This window comes from Diorhabda carinulata, chromosome 8 (genome assembly GCF_026250575.1).
Source record: "Diorhabda carinulata isolate Delta chromosome 8, icDioCari1.1, whole genome shotgun sequence".
Classification (NCBI taxonomy): domain Eukaryota; kingdom Metazoa; phylum Arthropoda; class Insecta; order Coleoptera; family Chrysomelidae; genus Diorhabda; species Diorhabda carinulata.
The window spans coordinates 22,446,872-22,462,412 of record NC_079467.1 but is presented as its reverse complement, the minus strand read 5'-3'; the positions used below and the strand labels follow the sequence as shown (position 1 = coordinate 22,462,412).

The window sequence follows — 15,541 nt, the reverse complement described above, 5'->3', positions numbered from 1 at the left end:
ATTCTCGTTACTTGGATATAAGATAACCAAAAGTATTAATTTATTGAACGAATTGTTTAAAGGTTGAGTAAAAAACAAAAAACTTGAATAAAAAATAAAAATTTATTTTCTTAAATAAACTAAACAATAAATAAATAAAAAAAATCAGTCTTTTACAAATAAAATATTATTTTATTACATCTAATCAACTTCTTCAACTGTTGGACCACCCTGTCTTCCTCCAAATCCACCAGCTTGTTGACCACATCCACTAGGCATTCCACCCGGATATTGATTTTGATTTCCTTGGTATAATTTGGCCATTATAGGACTACATATTTTGGTTAATTCTTTTTGTTTTTCTTCATACTCTTCCTTATCAGCCAAAGTGTTGCTGTCTAACCATTTCAAGCAGCTGTCACATTCATTTTCAATAACTGATTTATCTCCAGATGATAGTTTATCTCCACAATCTTGGATAGCTTGTTTCAATTGGAAAATATAACCTTCTAATTGATTCCTGGCAGCGATTTTCTGTCTTTGGCGTTCATCTTCTTCCTTGTATTTTTCAGCCTCCGAAACCATTCTGTCAATATCTTTTTGTGAGAGACGTCCTTTATCATTCTTGATGGTAATATTGCGGGAGTTTCCAGAGCTTGTATCTTTGGCGGAAACATTTAATATACCGTTTGCATCTAAATCGAAAGTGACTTCAATTTTTGGAACTCCACGTGGCGCAGGAGGAATGCCAGTCAAATCAAAGGTTCCTAACATATTATTATCTTTCGTCATGGCCCTTTCACCTTCAAATACTTGAATTGTGACTGCTGGTTGATTATCTGCGTAGGTAGTAAATGTCTGTGTTTGTTTGCATGGAATTCTTGCATTTCTTTCGATGATCTTCGTCATAACTCCCCCTGCTGTTTCTATACCAAGAGATAGTGGAGTTACATCAACCAATAAGACATCTTGAATTTTGGAATCAGATTCACCACTCAAAACTGCTGCTTGGACAGCTGCTCCATATGCTACAGCTTCATCTGGATTGATGGATAAATTCAAAGATTTTCCGTTGAAATAGTTTTGAAGCAGTTGTTGAATTTTGGGAATTCTTGTAGAGCCTCCAACCAATACTATATCATGGATTTGTCCTTTATCCATTTTAGCATCGTTTAAAGCCTTCTCAACTGGTTGAAGCGTTCCTCTAAATAAATCAGAGCACAATTCTTCAAATCTTGCCCGGCTTATTTTTGTATAGAAATCAATACCTTCGAAAAGTGCATCAATTTCAATAGTTGCTTCAGAACTAGATGATAAGGTACGTTTAGCTCTTTCTGCGGCAGTTCTTAGTCTTCGAAGTGCTCTTGGATTACTTTTCAGATCTTTTCTAAATTTCCTTTTAAATTCTTCAGCAAAGTGATTCACTAACCTGTTATCAAAATCTTCTCCTCCTAGATGAGTATCACCTGCTGTGGCTCTTACTTCAAATAAGGAACCTTCATCTATTGTTAGGATGGATACATCAAAAGTGCCTCCACCCAAATCGAATATAAGGACATTCTTCTCACCTTTCAAATTTTTGTCTAGTCCATATGCTAATGCTGCTGCTGTGGGTTCATTTATAATTCGTAAAACGTTTAAACCGGCTATAGCACCTGCATCTTTTGTAGCCTGTCTTTGAGAATCGTTGAAATAAGCTGGTACGGTGATAACAGCATCTCTGACTGAAGTTCCCAAATAAGCTTCTGCAGTTTCTTTCATTTTTGTGAGCACCATCGAACTAATTTCTTCGGGAGCAAAAGTTTTTCGTTCTCCCTTGTACTCTACTTGAATTTTAGGCTTACCACAATCGTTAACAACTTTGAATGGCCAGTGTTGAATGTCTTGTTTAATTTTCGGATCATCGTATTTTCTTCCGATAAGACGTTTTGCATCAAAGACGGTGTTACTGGGATTCATTGCGACTTGATTTTTCGCCGCATCCCCCAAGAGACGTTCTGTATCTGTGAAAGCCACATAACTTGGGGTTGTTCGATTTCCTTGGTCGTTAGCAATTATTTCAACTTTTCCGTGTTGCCACACACCAACACATGAGTATGTGGTACCCAAATCAATACCAATTGCTGGAGCTTTAACCATTTTGTTGATTTTAATTCACTTCCAAATACTTTTACTTCACTGAATTTATTTTTACTATCAAACTTTGTAATAATAATGCACTTGATTCACTGTAACTTTTATGTTTACTTTTCGCTTTATTCGAATATACTGATCTACCGCCAACTTCAGTCGCTTTTATATATAACGCAAAATCGACTCGAATATTCGCGATGTGTCTTCGAAAGTTCTCGAACAATAAGTATGAACGACAGCTGGTAAACATGGTTCTAGAATGGAGAACGGTGTATACCAATTACACAAATATAATATAAAATAAGTAGTTTTTCATTTTATATAGTGTTTTACCATTTTGCTGATATTAATTAACTCAAAAACTTTTTAACTTCAGGAATAAACGTATTTAACAAGCAATATTACACACAATTTATTTGTTTACTATTCGCTTTCTTCGAATATACTGATAAATGCCGCCAATCTCAATTGATTTCATATAAATATCAAAATCGACTCGAATAGCTAGCATTCAACATGGCGGTATATCGTCGCCCCAAAATTACATGGTTGTATGTTACATTTTATGAAAAATCCAGTTATCAATGTAACAATGTTCTACGTTTCATAAGCTTTCTTCTGCTACTATCACATAGATAATAGCACGTATACAAAACTAAAATAATAAAATTGTTTGTTTTCAAATATTACGATTGGGTTAACAGAGTATGTTACAACTCTCAAGTTCTCAAAATAGAGTTTTAACGAAATTGTTTTGGTGTATGTTATAAAAAACAATATGTGATATTCTCTCAGGTAGTTCAACTTTAAGGTTATGTCAAAACGTTTCATGTGTTGATGCGAGGAAGAAATTGGAAAATTAAATTAAAATTAAAGAAAAAGAAGGTACAGTTTCTGAATATGAAAGAAAAAAATATAAATTCCATATAACCGAAAAAGAGAGCATGAGGAATGAACGAAAAAACGATAGAGAAGGGGAAACAGCTGTTTTGTTTTTTGATCTACATAACGTCCTCGTGTCCAAAAACTAATATTAAAAACTTCTTCTATAAAAGTAAACTAAACGTTTATAATATGACGGCCCATTTAAAAATAGGGAAAAAAGTATATTGCGCAGTATGGCCGAAGACTTTACAAGGAAGAGTAATGTAAGTGTAACGGTAGTGTGTTTCAGTATAATTAGACAGAAGATGATAATTTCAATAAAGAATTTTCAATCTATTATTGGTCTTAAACTTAAATGTATCTATAGAAATTTTATAAGTTACTGTAGACTATGAATTATTGTTGAGCTTAATGATTCACTAGCCTAGTTATATATTTAAAAATAATATTCGAAATTCTACCGTCAGATATTAATACGAATATTGATGTGTGCAATTGGTATTCCTCCATTCCAGACGTTTCTAGAAATACCTAACTTCACTTTATATATGGTTCGACAAACTTCGAAAGTATTCGAGAATATTCGCGTCGATTTTGCTGTTTATATAAAAGCGATCACATTTGGCGGCAGTTCAGTATATTTGAATTAAACGAATAGTTAACAAGAGAGTTACACAGCGGTTTATTGTGCGAAACTTTGAAAAAAATATATAGAAGTAAAATCAACAAAATGGTTAAAGCTCCAGCAATTGGTATTGATTTGGGTACCACATACTCATGTGTTGGTGTGTGGCAACACGGAAAAGTTGAAATAATTGCTAACGACCAAGGAAATCGAACAACCCCAAGTTATGTGGCTTTCACAGATACAGAACGTCTCTTGGGGGATGCGGCGAAAAATCAAGTCGCAATGAATCCCAGTAACACCGTCTTTGATGCAAAACGTCTTATCGGAAGAAAATACGATGATCCGAAAATTAAACAAGACATTCAACACTGGCCATTTAAAGTTGTTAACGATTGTGGTAAGCCTAAAATTCAAGTAGAGTACAAGGGAGAACGAAAAACTTTTGCTCCCGAAGAAATTAGTTCGATGGTGCTCACAAAAATGAAAGAAACTGCAGAAGCTTATTTGGGAACTTCAGTCAGAGATGCTGTTATCACCGTACCAGCTTATTTCAACGATTCTCAAAGACAGGCTACAAAAGATGCAGGTGCCATAGCCGGATTAAACGTTTTACGAATTATAAATGAACCCACAGCAGCAGCATTAGCATATGGACTAGATAAAAATTTGAAAGGTGAGAAGAATGTCCTTATATTCGATTTGGGTGGAGGCACTTTTGATGTATCCATCCTAACAATAGATGAAGGTTCCTTATTTGAAGTAAGAGCAACAGCAGGTGATACTCATCTAGGAGGAGAAGATTTTGATAACAGGTTAGTGAATCACTTTGCTGAAGAATTTAAAAGGAAATTTAGAAAAGATCTGAAAAGTAATCCAAGAGCACTTCGAAGACTAAGAACTGCCGCAGAAAGAGCTAAACGTACCTTATCATCTAGTTCTGAAGCAACTATTGAAATTGATGCACTTTTCGAAGGTATTGATTTCTATACAAAAATAAGCCGGGCAAGATTCGAAGAATTGTGCTCTGATTTATTTAGAGGAACGCTTCAACCAGTTGAGAAGGCTTTAAACGATGCTAAAATGGATAAAGGACAAATCCATGATATAGTATTGGTTGGAGGCTCTACAAGAATTCCCAAAATTCAACAACTGCTTCAAAACTATTTCAACGGAAAATCTTTGAATTTATCCATCAATCCAGATGAAGCTGTAGCATATGGAGCAGCTGTCCAAGCAGCAGTTTTGAGTGGTGAATCTGATTCCAAAATTCAAGATGTCTTATTGGTTGATGTAACTCCACTATCTCTTGGTATAGAAACAGCAGGGGGAGTTATGACGAAGATCATCGAAAGAAATGCAAGAATTCCATGCAAACAAACACAGACATTTACTACCTACGCAGATAACCAACCAGCAGTCACAATTCAAGTATTTGAAGGTGAAAGGGCCATGACGAAAGACAATAATATGTTAGGAACCTTTGATTTGACTGGCATTCCTCCTGCGCCACGTGGAGTTCCAAAAATTGAAGTCACTTTCGATTTAGATGCAAACGGTATATTAAATGTTTCCGCCAAAGATACAAGCTCTGGAAACTCCCGCAATATTACCATCAAGAATGATAAAGGACGTCTCTCACAAAAAGATATTGACAGAATGGTTTCGGAGGCTGAAAAATACAAGGAAGAAGATGAACGCCAAAGACAGAAAATCGCTGCCAGGAATCAATTAGAAGGTTATATTTTCCAATTGAAACAAGCTATCCAAGATTGTGGAGATAAACTATCATCTGGAGATAAATCAGTTATTGAAAATGAATGTGACAGCTGCTTGAAATGGTTAGACAGCAACACTTTGGCTGATAAGGAAGAGTATGAAGAAAAACAAAAAGAATTAACCAAAGTATGTAGTCCTATAATGGCCAAATTATATCAAGGAAATCAAAATAATAACCAATATTCAAGTGGAATGTCCGGTAGCTGTGGTCAACAAGCTGGTGGATTTGGAGGAAGACAGGGTGGTCCAACTATTGAAGAGGTTGATTGAAGTTAGTTAAATTGTATAAATTATGTATTTTGTAAATATTGAAGTATTTATTTAATAAGACTGATTTTTGTACATAATTATTTATTACAAATAAATTGTTTTTTATATTTATTGTCTTTTTTCTCCACTTATAACTGGAACCAAATAATACATTCAATGTATTGATCATTAATTTAATCAACATTTTTACCATGCAATTCAGCCAATCTAAAAAATTATTGATGGTAGGAAAATATTATGTTCCAATTTCTATTAAACCTATTGTTTATCTTAAATAAATAAGTGATAAGAGAGTAAATTCACAAATAATCGTGATCTTTCAAATCTTATACGAAACTGTTGCGTTATACGTGAAACTTTTTCCAAAGAATGTGTATTGTCATCTTCGAATGCTATATTTAGACAAATTCTTACATCTTACGTCATATTCACAATATTTACTTAAATTATTTATTCCCAATCATTTAAACAACGAATTAATAATTAACATGATCAACAACGAAATAATTTCTGCACTCTATATACACATAACCTACAGACATATTTTAATATATTAAAAAATACGTTTGCGCCAGTTTTATTTTGAGTTATCTATTTGAATAATCGTTGAGACTAATCTTGAAAAATCCAGTTGATTACTTGATTAGAAGTTATTTCTGAATTATGTATACAACCTGACGTATGTACTTTAATTAAATTTTAAATTAATACTGTATGAAACCGTATAGTGCGCCATATACGTAAGCATGCGCTTGATTCATCGGGTCCTCTCGACTCTATCAACAAGAAATCATTAAATTCTAACCACATGAAAAGTTACGTTGCCAAATTGTACGATTTGTCGTGTATTTGAAATATATTCACTAGACAGATATTTATATTATTAAACATTAGTTGGAAAGATTTTTTAACAATTTCTTATAAATTTTCAATACTTCAAAAAGAAATATTTACCGAATTTTAATATCATTAGTTTTATTGAAAATCTCAAGCTAGTGAATCGATTGTCTACAATAAGGATTTTTTTTTAAATTTGTGATAAACAAAATGAACTTAGTGGTAAATAATCTCAATATATACCAAAGAAACAAAAACAATGGTTTGTTGACGAATCTAAAACTGAAGTACCATAAAATTTCATATTTAGCACAAATAAAAAAATTCGAATATTTTAGATTAAATAGCCTAATAACAAATCTCATCTGGTAATCAAGTAGATTTGTAAAAATATAGATGTATAACGTGTTCAATGCAGTGATTAAACTTTTTTGATTATGTATAATACGTAGAATTAAAAAAATAATTTTAATAATGCAAATGATACAGGCAGGTATAAATTAAAAAAAAAAACCATGACAACGTAGCTCAGTATTCCCACTCCTTATTACTGACTATTCAAACTCTGGACGCAGTCGCATGGAAACCGTTTTTATTATTTGGCAGGAAACCTGTTCAGTTTTTAATTGTTTGGTCTTGTAGCTGTATTTATTTATCAATGATCGAATCGTGTAGTGGGTATCGAGCGATTGATGTTTATGAGATACAAAACAAATATTCCTCTAAAGATGAATTGAACTCTTCGTTCGGGTTATCTAAAATCATAGTGTAGGTGTCGACGGACAAAATTTTCATGTATTTATTGAAAATTAAATCGAAATATAGGTAATAATATTAACGGGTCATTAATGTGTACGTGCCACCTCCGATGAATAAAAAGTATGTGAAAAGTGACATGGATTCAGGTCTGGGTAGCGATGAAGACCGGCGAAGTCGGACTAAAGAACAAAAACAACTCCATAATCAACAACTCCTCAGCGGTTGTTTTATTGATGCTGCCAGTTTATCAGATGAGTCTGAAATTGTCGTCGATCAAAGAAGAAACGATGAACGCAGGCAAGGTGCTTTGTTATTTCAAACATCAGTACCCCATTTTTCTATGGTTCAAATACCAAACGATGAGAACTTTTCTTTTCCATCAAATAATTTGAATGCTCCCCAATTTCCTGAAACTAGTACCCCATACAATTCTATAGTGCAACTTGATTCTGACGAAGCAGCAAGAAAATCTCCATTAGGTTTTTATGTTGATTTGAATGATGTCAATGAAAGCCCATCATCTCTGCCTAATCCATCAGTCAAGAAAAATATATTTTCTATGGTTATAGATTTTGAAGGTCCAAAAAAAGAGAAACCGGTCAAGTTGAGCTCTTCTTTAATTTCTTTCCGAAAACCTAAGCCTACTAATAAATCCAATTTATTGGGTAAAAGCAGTGGTAGTTTGTCCTCCAGTGTCAGTTCTATAAATTCAAATAGAGATTCTAATTCTGTAGCTGGAACTAGCCGGCAGTCAGAAGAACTAGAAATCAGATCAAATGGTAAAGGGGTTAGTATTGAAGTACTAAGTGCTTCACTGATCAAAAACCTTTCGGTTACCTCAAAATCATCTAGTAGTAGCGAAAATGCCCCTGAAAAAATTAGCGATGACATTGATAGAGATTCTGCTAAAGAATCTGTTGATGAGGAGCACCTTGAATGTGATAGTATCCCTGAAAATGATAAAAACAGATTGGATACTCAGAATGAGCCAGATTTCGGCAATGAAGAAGGAAATAGAAAGCCAGACAGTAGCAAACTTGTTGTTAAAAAAACAGGAATCACTAATGGCTTACAGGTAAGTGAGAAAAAACTTGTTGGCGTTTTTAATTTGTTAATTTCTTGGAAATTTTAGTGAAATATTTGCATGTTGAATGAGTGGTACATTTGTCATATCTACAGAATGTTGAGGTTGTTTAAAGACACTTGAATTTTATAATAAGAAAAAATAAAGAAACTTTGATTATAAAAACATCCTTATTTTTAATTGAAACCAAAAAGAGGTATATAACTGATTATGATGTTAAAAAAGAGATAATTTTCAAATTAAACAAATTCAAGAATAAGCTCAATAAAATAACTTAAAATCTTAAGCAATGAAATTTTGTTTTTATTTCTATTTATATAGTTCAAAAAAATTCTATTTCCATTGTAAAATTAGATTTTTCCTCATAAATACTTAAAAGTCTTTGACTTCCTTAATTTCTTCAATAAATAAATCTTGAAATGATTTATTGAAAATAATTGTATAAATGTTTATATTTTAAAATTTTTTGCCATTTATTGACAATCATAATATTCCAATCAACCCAGATCAAATAATTTTAAATATACTTTTCCTATATATAAGGCAAAAAATTAACAAATAATGTAGAAGTTGAACATTTTAATTTTAATAACTGATATGAAAGTTTCAATTTACCTAATTCAAAATCTAATCACCCACCAATTATAATAATGAATTAAGTTAGTATTTTTATGAAAAAAGTAAAATAAAATAAAAAAATGTAAATAAAAAACTCTTATACCTTTTAATATTATTATTCTTACTTCATGAATTACATGTAATCATAAAAAATTAGAAGTTTCAGTTTGTACAAAATTCTTGTAATATATAACAAGTAGGGATTGCATTTCCCACCCTTAGATATAGGAAGCAATCTCACTAAGTCAGGGTAGTTGTATGTAACCAATCTTTAGTTCGATCTTTAGAAAAATACAATAATAAACAAATTATAAACTAAATACTTATCATTTTATTAAATAGATCCTTCGAATACAATGACATTTGGTCCTTCGAACTGGATTTATGTCGGAATTCATTTAGGAATTTTGTTTATCACTTATTTTAATTCCTGTTTTTTTGTATTAGAAATTTTATAAATTTGAAGGGGGCAGCAAGTACGAAATTCTTGTAATATATAACAAGTGGGGTTGCATCTCCCACCCTTAGATATAAGAGGAAATCTCAATAAGTCAGGGTAGTCGTATGTAACCAATCTTTAGTTCGATCTTTAGAAATATACAATAATAAACAAATTATAAACTAAATACTTATCATTTTATTAAATAGATCCTTCGAATACAATCGACATTTGGTCCTTCGAACAGGATTTATGTCGGAATTCATTTAGGAATTTTGTTTATCACTTATTTTAATTCCTGTTTTTTTGTATTAGAAATTTTATTTATTGAATTTTATAAATTTGAAGGGGGCAGCAAGTACGAAATTCTTGTAATATATAACAAGTAGGGATTGCATTTCCCACCCTTAGATATAGGAAGCAATCTCACTAAGTCAGGGTAGTTGTATGTAACCAATCTTTAGTTCGATCTTTAGAAAAATACAATAATAAACAAATTATAAACTAAATACTTATCATTTTATTAAATAGATCCTTCGAATACAATGACATTTGGTCCTTCGAACTGGATTTATGTCGGAATTCATTTAGGAATTTTGTTTATCACTTATTTTAATTCCTGTTTTTTTGTATTAGAAATTTTATAAATTTGAAGGGGGCAGCAAGTACGAAATTCTTGTAATATATAACAAGTGGGGTTGCATCTCCCACCCTTAGATATAAGAGGAAATCTCAATAAGTCAGGGTAGTCGTATGTAACCAATCTTTAGTTCGATCTTTAGAAATATACAATAATAAACAAATTATAAACTAAATACTTATCATTTTATTAAATAGATCCTTCGAATACAATCGACATTTGGTCCTTCGAACAGGATTTATGTCGGAATTCATTTAGGAATTTTGTTTATCACTTATTTTAATTCCTGTTTTTTTGTATTAGAAATTTTATTTATTGAATTTTATAAATTTGAAGGGGGCAGCAAGTACGAAATTCTTGTAATATATAACAAGTAGGGATTGCATTTCCCACCCTTAGATATAGGAAGCAATCTCACTAAGTCAGGGTAGTTGTATGTAACCAATCTTTAGTTCGATCTTTAGAAAAATACAATAATAAACAAATTATAAACTAAATACTTATCATTTTATTAAATAGATCCTTCGAATACAATGACATTTGGTCCTTCGAACTGGATTTATGTCGGAATTCATTTAGGAATTTTGTTTATCACTTATTTTAATTCCTGTTTTTTTGTATTAGAAATTTTATAAATTTGAAGGGGGCAGCAAGTACGAAATTCTTGTAATATATAACAAGTGGGGTTGCATCTCCCACCCTTAGATATAAGAGGAAATCTCAATAAGTCAGGGTAGTCGTATGTAACCAATCTTTAGTTCGATCTTTAGAAATATACAATAATAAACAAATTATAAACTAAATACTTATCATTTTATTAAATAGATCCTTCGAATACAATCGACATTTGGTCCTTCGAACAGGATTTATGTCGGAATTCATTTAGGAATTTTGTTTATCACTTATTTTAATTCCTGTTTTTTTGTATTAGAAATTTTATTTATTGAATTTTATAAATTTGAAGGGGGCAGCAAGTACGAAATTCTTGTAATATATAACAAGTAGGGATTGCATTTCCCACCCTTAGATATAGGAAGCAATCTCACTAAGTCAGGGTAGTTGTATGTAACCAATCTTTAGTTCGATCTTTAGAAAAATACAATAATAAACAAATTATAAACTAAATACTTATCATTTTATTAAATAGATCCTTCGAATACAATCGACATTTGGTCCTTCGAACAGGATTCATGTCGGAATTCATTTAGGAATTTTGTTTATCACTTATTTTAATTCCTGTTTTTTTGTATTAGAAATTTTATTTATTGAATTTTATAAATTTGAAGGGGGCAGCAAGTACGAAATTCTTGTAATATATAACAAGTAGGGATTGCATTTCCCACCCTTAGATATAGGAAGCAATCTCACTAAGTCAGGGTAGTTGTATGTAACCAATCTTTAGTTCGATCTTTAGAAAAATACAATAATAAACAAATTATAAACTAAATACTTATCATTTTATTAAATAGATCCTTCGAATACAATCGACATTTGGTCCTTCGAACAGGATTCATGTCGGAATTCATTTAGGAATTTTGTTTATCACTTATTTTAATTCTTGTTTTCTAATTATTTTATTTGCTTTATCCTATTGTTCAATTGAAACATATAAATGAGAATCAGGCTGAGATCTATTGGTTACAAAAAGTTAGTTTATAATTTTATATAATGCTCCACACGTTTTTTTAAATGGCGACATTAATTTTAATCTTGTGCCAAAAATTATTTTTCAGTTTGATTATTGCTAAAATCGTGTTTTTTTTTCGTTTATCTTAACCTATAATTTATTTGATTTATAAAAGAAGATTGATTACTTTAATTTCATGGATCTAATGATGACTTTATATAATCCATATATTTATTTTTTTTATAACATTCTGTTCATACTTTTCGAAAAAATATTTTAACTGATAGAATTTTTAATCTTATCTTATCTCCTTAATTGCACTTTCCGACTGAATGACACTTACAAATAGAATATATTCAAAGTTTTTTATTATTAATTTTGATTACTTGAAGACAGTAAATTATAATATCTTAAATAAATAAACGTTATTTACGACTGTTTTGCTGATTTCAAACAAAAATGGTACTAGGCTATCATCGAATTGAGGTTAGTTTGGACCAAATGAATATTTCTTTTTATTGAAGTGAAACCAAACGAGTAGGATTTTTTTACGTTGTAATTCTGGTTCACAACTGTATCCAACACTACACTACAGAAACGAAAATCAGTATTACGCACACTAGCTTTGGAGAAGTTGTACATTTGAAGAAGAAGAAATTGTTTTACCGTCAGGAAAACGCACCTTCTTACATTTCGGTGATTGCTTCGGCTAAAAATCATGAATTGCACTTGGAATTGATTGACCATTCACCGTATTCACCGTATATTTCCTATAATCTCAAAGTTTCATTTGTAAGAGAGAGATTTCCGTCAGTCGAGAACGTCATCGCATACGTAACCGCCATTTTGAGTAGAAATATGGCAACCATTCTTTGGAAAGGGATTATGTGTATAGACTATATTGAAAAAATAATGATTTATTAAATTTTTGGACAACCCTCGTGTTCATAAATAACAATTGAACATTATTTATTATTATGAGATTTGTATTAACTATTTTAATGATAATTTTATCTCTGATAGGAATGTTTAACGTTTTAGACATAATTATATACTAATCCGTCTATTTTTACGGGTTCTAGGAAATTTCAAAATTACTATTTAAAAAAATTACAGTAGTTAGAGGTTCTTTGAAGTGGTTTCGAATGAGATGCGAACATTATTCATGTGGGTAGAGGGATATTTTAGGCAGGGCTGGATTTGAGTTGCGGACCGAAATGAACAGGGTTGCCGAGAGACTTGTGGTGGCGCTACAAAATGAACAAAATTTTTTTCTTGAACTGGCCCAACGTTTCATTTTTCCGAAGTCCATCTAAAATTCAGTAAAAATGCGTGGCATGACCTGAGCTTTCCTGAAACATCTCTTGACCAATATATTAACAGACTTACAAGATTAAAAAAATGCAATATAACTCACTGTTTTACCTTGGCGTATAATTTCAATCTTTTCACAATTACCCTGAATTAAAAATCCATTAGAATTTGTTTTTTGTCTTAATTCTAGCATTTACGTAGTACACCCTGTAGAACATAATAGTATGTACGTTGCATTCAAATTAATATTCTAATACCTTCACCTTTGATACCTATCGGTGTGAGTCTGAATGTTTTAAGCTTAGATCATCATTATGTCATCTTTTTGTTTATACTTCTCATAATTTTTAACAATTTCTACTCATTGTTTATTATTCATTCCGAAATTACAGTGGTTACAAAATCTTATTTTACCCAGAACTAATTGTAAATACTACGAAATAACCATTGAGAATCAGAATATCATAGTTTTGTATGCCATTCGATCTATTATGCCCGATCGACACTATACGAGGCATGACGGTCCGTTTGCCTCCTCTCGCCTTCACTCACCTCGCCTCCCTGTCGCTCTGGTTTGTGTCTGTTTTTCATGCGGACGTGACGTTCTCGAAAACTCGTGTCGAGAGTCCCTAGGGAGTCGCCGCAGTTATACTCCAACCTGCCAACAGTAGAACAACAAATATAGGGAATAGTTTCATCACAAATTTCCTTTTAATATGCGTTGTAGGTAGAGGACGTTTTAGAATCGGCACCTAGATTTTATGTTACAACATACATTTCGATCGGTTTTTCGAAGGCTTGCAAAGTATTTTCATGCTTGGGCTTAATAGAACAAATAGATTTATTATTTGACATTTCACAATTTTTTCAAACCATCTAAAAAGGAATTCTTCACGTTTGTCTCTGCCATCACCTCTCCATTTTTCTGAATTCGCTTGCCACCAATTCGTTTTTTTAAATTTGGGAACAATAAGTGATCAGAAGGAACCAGATCTGGCGAATATAGCGAATGAAAAAATAAATCGTAAAAGGTTTTTTCTTTTTAGTGAGAGATTAACTATCTATTCAACATTCAACAACTTACATATTTTTTTTAACAAAAGAACTTCACTACAACATGTTATTAACTTAATCCTTTTCTACATACCTGGTGGCGCGTTTAAGGAAAAACCAACTTAACTACATCCCTCTACCATGATATCCTATTTCTTACGCACACGAACTCAAACGTGACGTTTTGGATTTAAGTGTTAAAGGCAATATTCCACGGGGAAGCAAAGCTCTAAAGTTTTATGAAGTTAATCGTTTTTGATTTTTGTGTTACTTCTCCACCATCCTCTACCGCTGCTACCAATACAAGTGATGATTCAGTCGCAGCAACACCGTCATTGTCAACTTAGACATAACCTCAATACGGAGTTGCTTAAATGACTTACAAGATTAATTCTCGCCACTTGGATTATGGGTTCAAAAGCTTGATGCATGTCTGGACTAAGTGTTTAAACTAAAAATGATTATGAAAATGTTTTGTTTCTTTGGTAGGTCGTAAACTTTTCAGACAACCCTCGTCTGGAGAGGATCGGCGAAGTTGATTATAAAAAAATTGTGGTACTGAAGATGCGGATGGTTATTACTTAATTTTTGTTACTTAATCTTTAAAAAAATCTTAATTATTTGGATAGATAAAAAAATAATGCTATTAATAGTAGTTGGCAAATGATATGTCGATACAAAAACATTTGTTAGAAGTACTAATTTCATTAAGTCGCCGAGCATGACTGCGAATGAATCATTTTCACATCGATTTGCATAAATTTCAATAGCCGACAAAATTTTCAACATCGAAATTTAATTTATTCGTCTTGTCACGTTTATCTAAAACATACTGTTAGTTTTGACGTTCGTGGTAATCAAACAAAAAGTAATTTTGATATTTTATTATCGTATTATCAACGATTGTTCCATGACTTGTTGACACATTGAAAATAATATTTTAGAATAACTAATTACGAGGTGAAATATTAGAATTAGTCTCCTTCAAAGTAAAGCTAGTCAAAATGATATTAGACAATTCACCCAGTAGAGTAACCAGAACGAAGGAAAATCTGATGAACTAGAAGATGCTGCAAAAAATTAGTAAACAAAGTAAATGGCGGTAAAACAGAATATCGTTGGTAGAAAGGGATACAAATGAAATAAAGCGGGAAAAAAACAGAACATATAAGATAAGAAATTCGAGCAATACTTACAAAACAAAGAACAGATTGAGATAAATAAAAGAATAGTGGGTTTTAATGACGGTAGAGGAAACAAAACTGGTTTTACGGGAAATGAAGGTATCGAGGAAAGGTTTCGCTTACATAACACAGTTTCACTTTCGACTTTTTTCAATTTTACTTTTTAATATACTAGCTTTTACCCGCGGCTTCGCTCGTATCGATGTTTGAATATAGAAAAATTGCCAAAAACCTACAAAAATCCATAACTCCACATTAAATGTCCGCGCCTAGCTCCTCTCCAACTCAACCGATTTAAGTGTTCAAAAACTCAAA

At 31.8% G+C, this 15,541-nt stretch overlaps 3 protein-coding genes across 3 annotated transcripts in view; 2 read left to right on the top strand and 1 right to left on the bottom strand.

Annotated features, from left to right (window-relative positions):
* Positions 1-83: 83 nt before the first annotated feature.
* LOC130896908 (heat shock protein 70 A1-like) lies at positions 84-2,330 on the bottom strand. The gene has a single exon (XM_057805273.1). It carries the CDS (start codon positions 2,116-2,118, stop codon positions 181-183), a length of 1,938 nt encoding a protein of 645 aa, XP_057661256.1. The 5' UTR covers positions 2,119-2,330; the 3' UTR covers positions 84-180.
* Positions 2,331-3,668: 1,338 nt separating this feature from the next.
* LOC130897000 (heat shock protein 70 A1-like) lies at positions 3,669-5,760 on the top strand. The gene has a single exon (XM_057805458.1). It carries the CDS (start codon positions 3,728-3,730, stop codon positions 5,669-5,671), a length of 1,944 nt encoding a protein of 647 aa, XP_057661441.1. The 5' UTR covers positions 3,669-3,727; the 3' UTR covers positions 5,672-5,760.
* Positions 5,761-7,064: 1,304 nt separating this feature from the next.
* The window catches only part of LOC130897552 (BTB/POZ domain-containing protein 8), a 53,143-nt gene continuing 44,666 nt past the window's right edge, over positions 7,065-15,541 (top strand). The window contains exon 1 of the mRNA XM_057806474.1: positions 7,065-8,342. Within this exon, the coding sequence (XP_057662457.1) occupies positions 7,377-8,342 (966 nt within the window). The 5' untranslated portion in view covers positions 7,065-7,376. The remainder of the gene's footprint in view (positions 8,343-15,541) is intronic.

Excerpts from the sequence above, each read along its gene's own strand:
- LOC130897000 (XM_057805458.1), top strand. The coding sequence starts at position 3,728 with ATGGTTAAAGCTCCAGCAATTGGTATTGATTTGGGTACCACATACTCA.
- LOC130896908 (XM_057805273.1), bottom strand. The coding sequence starts at position 2,118 with ATGGTTAAAGCTCCAGCAATTGGTATTGATTTGGGTACCACATACTCA.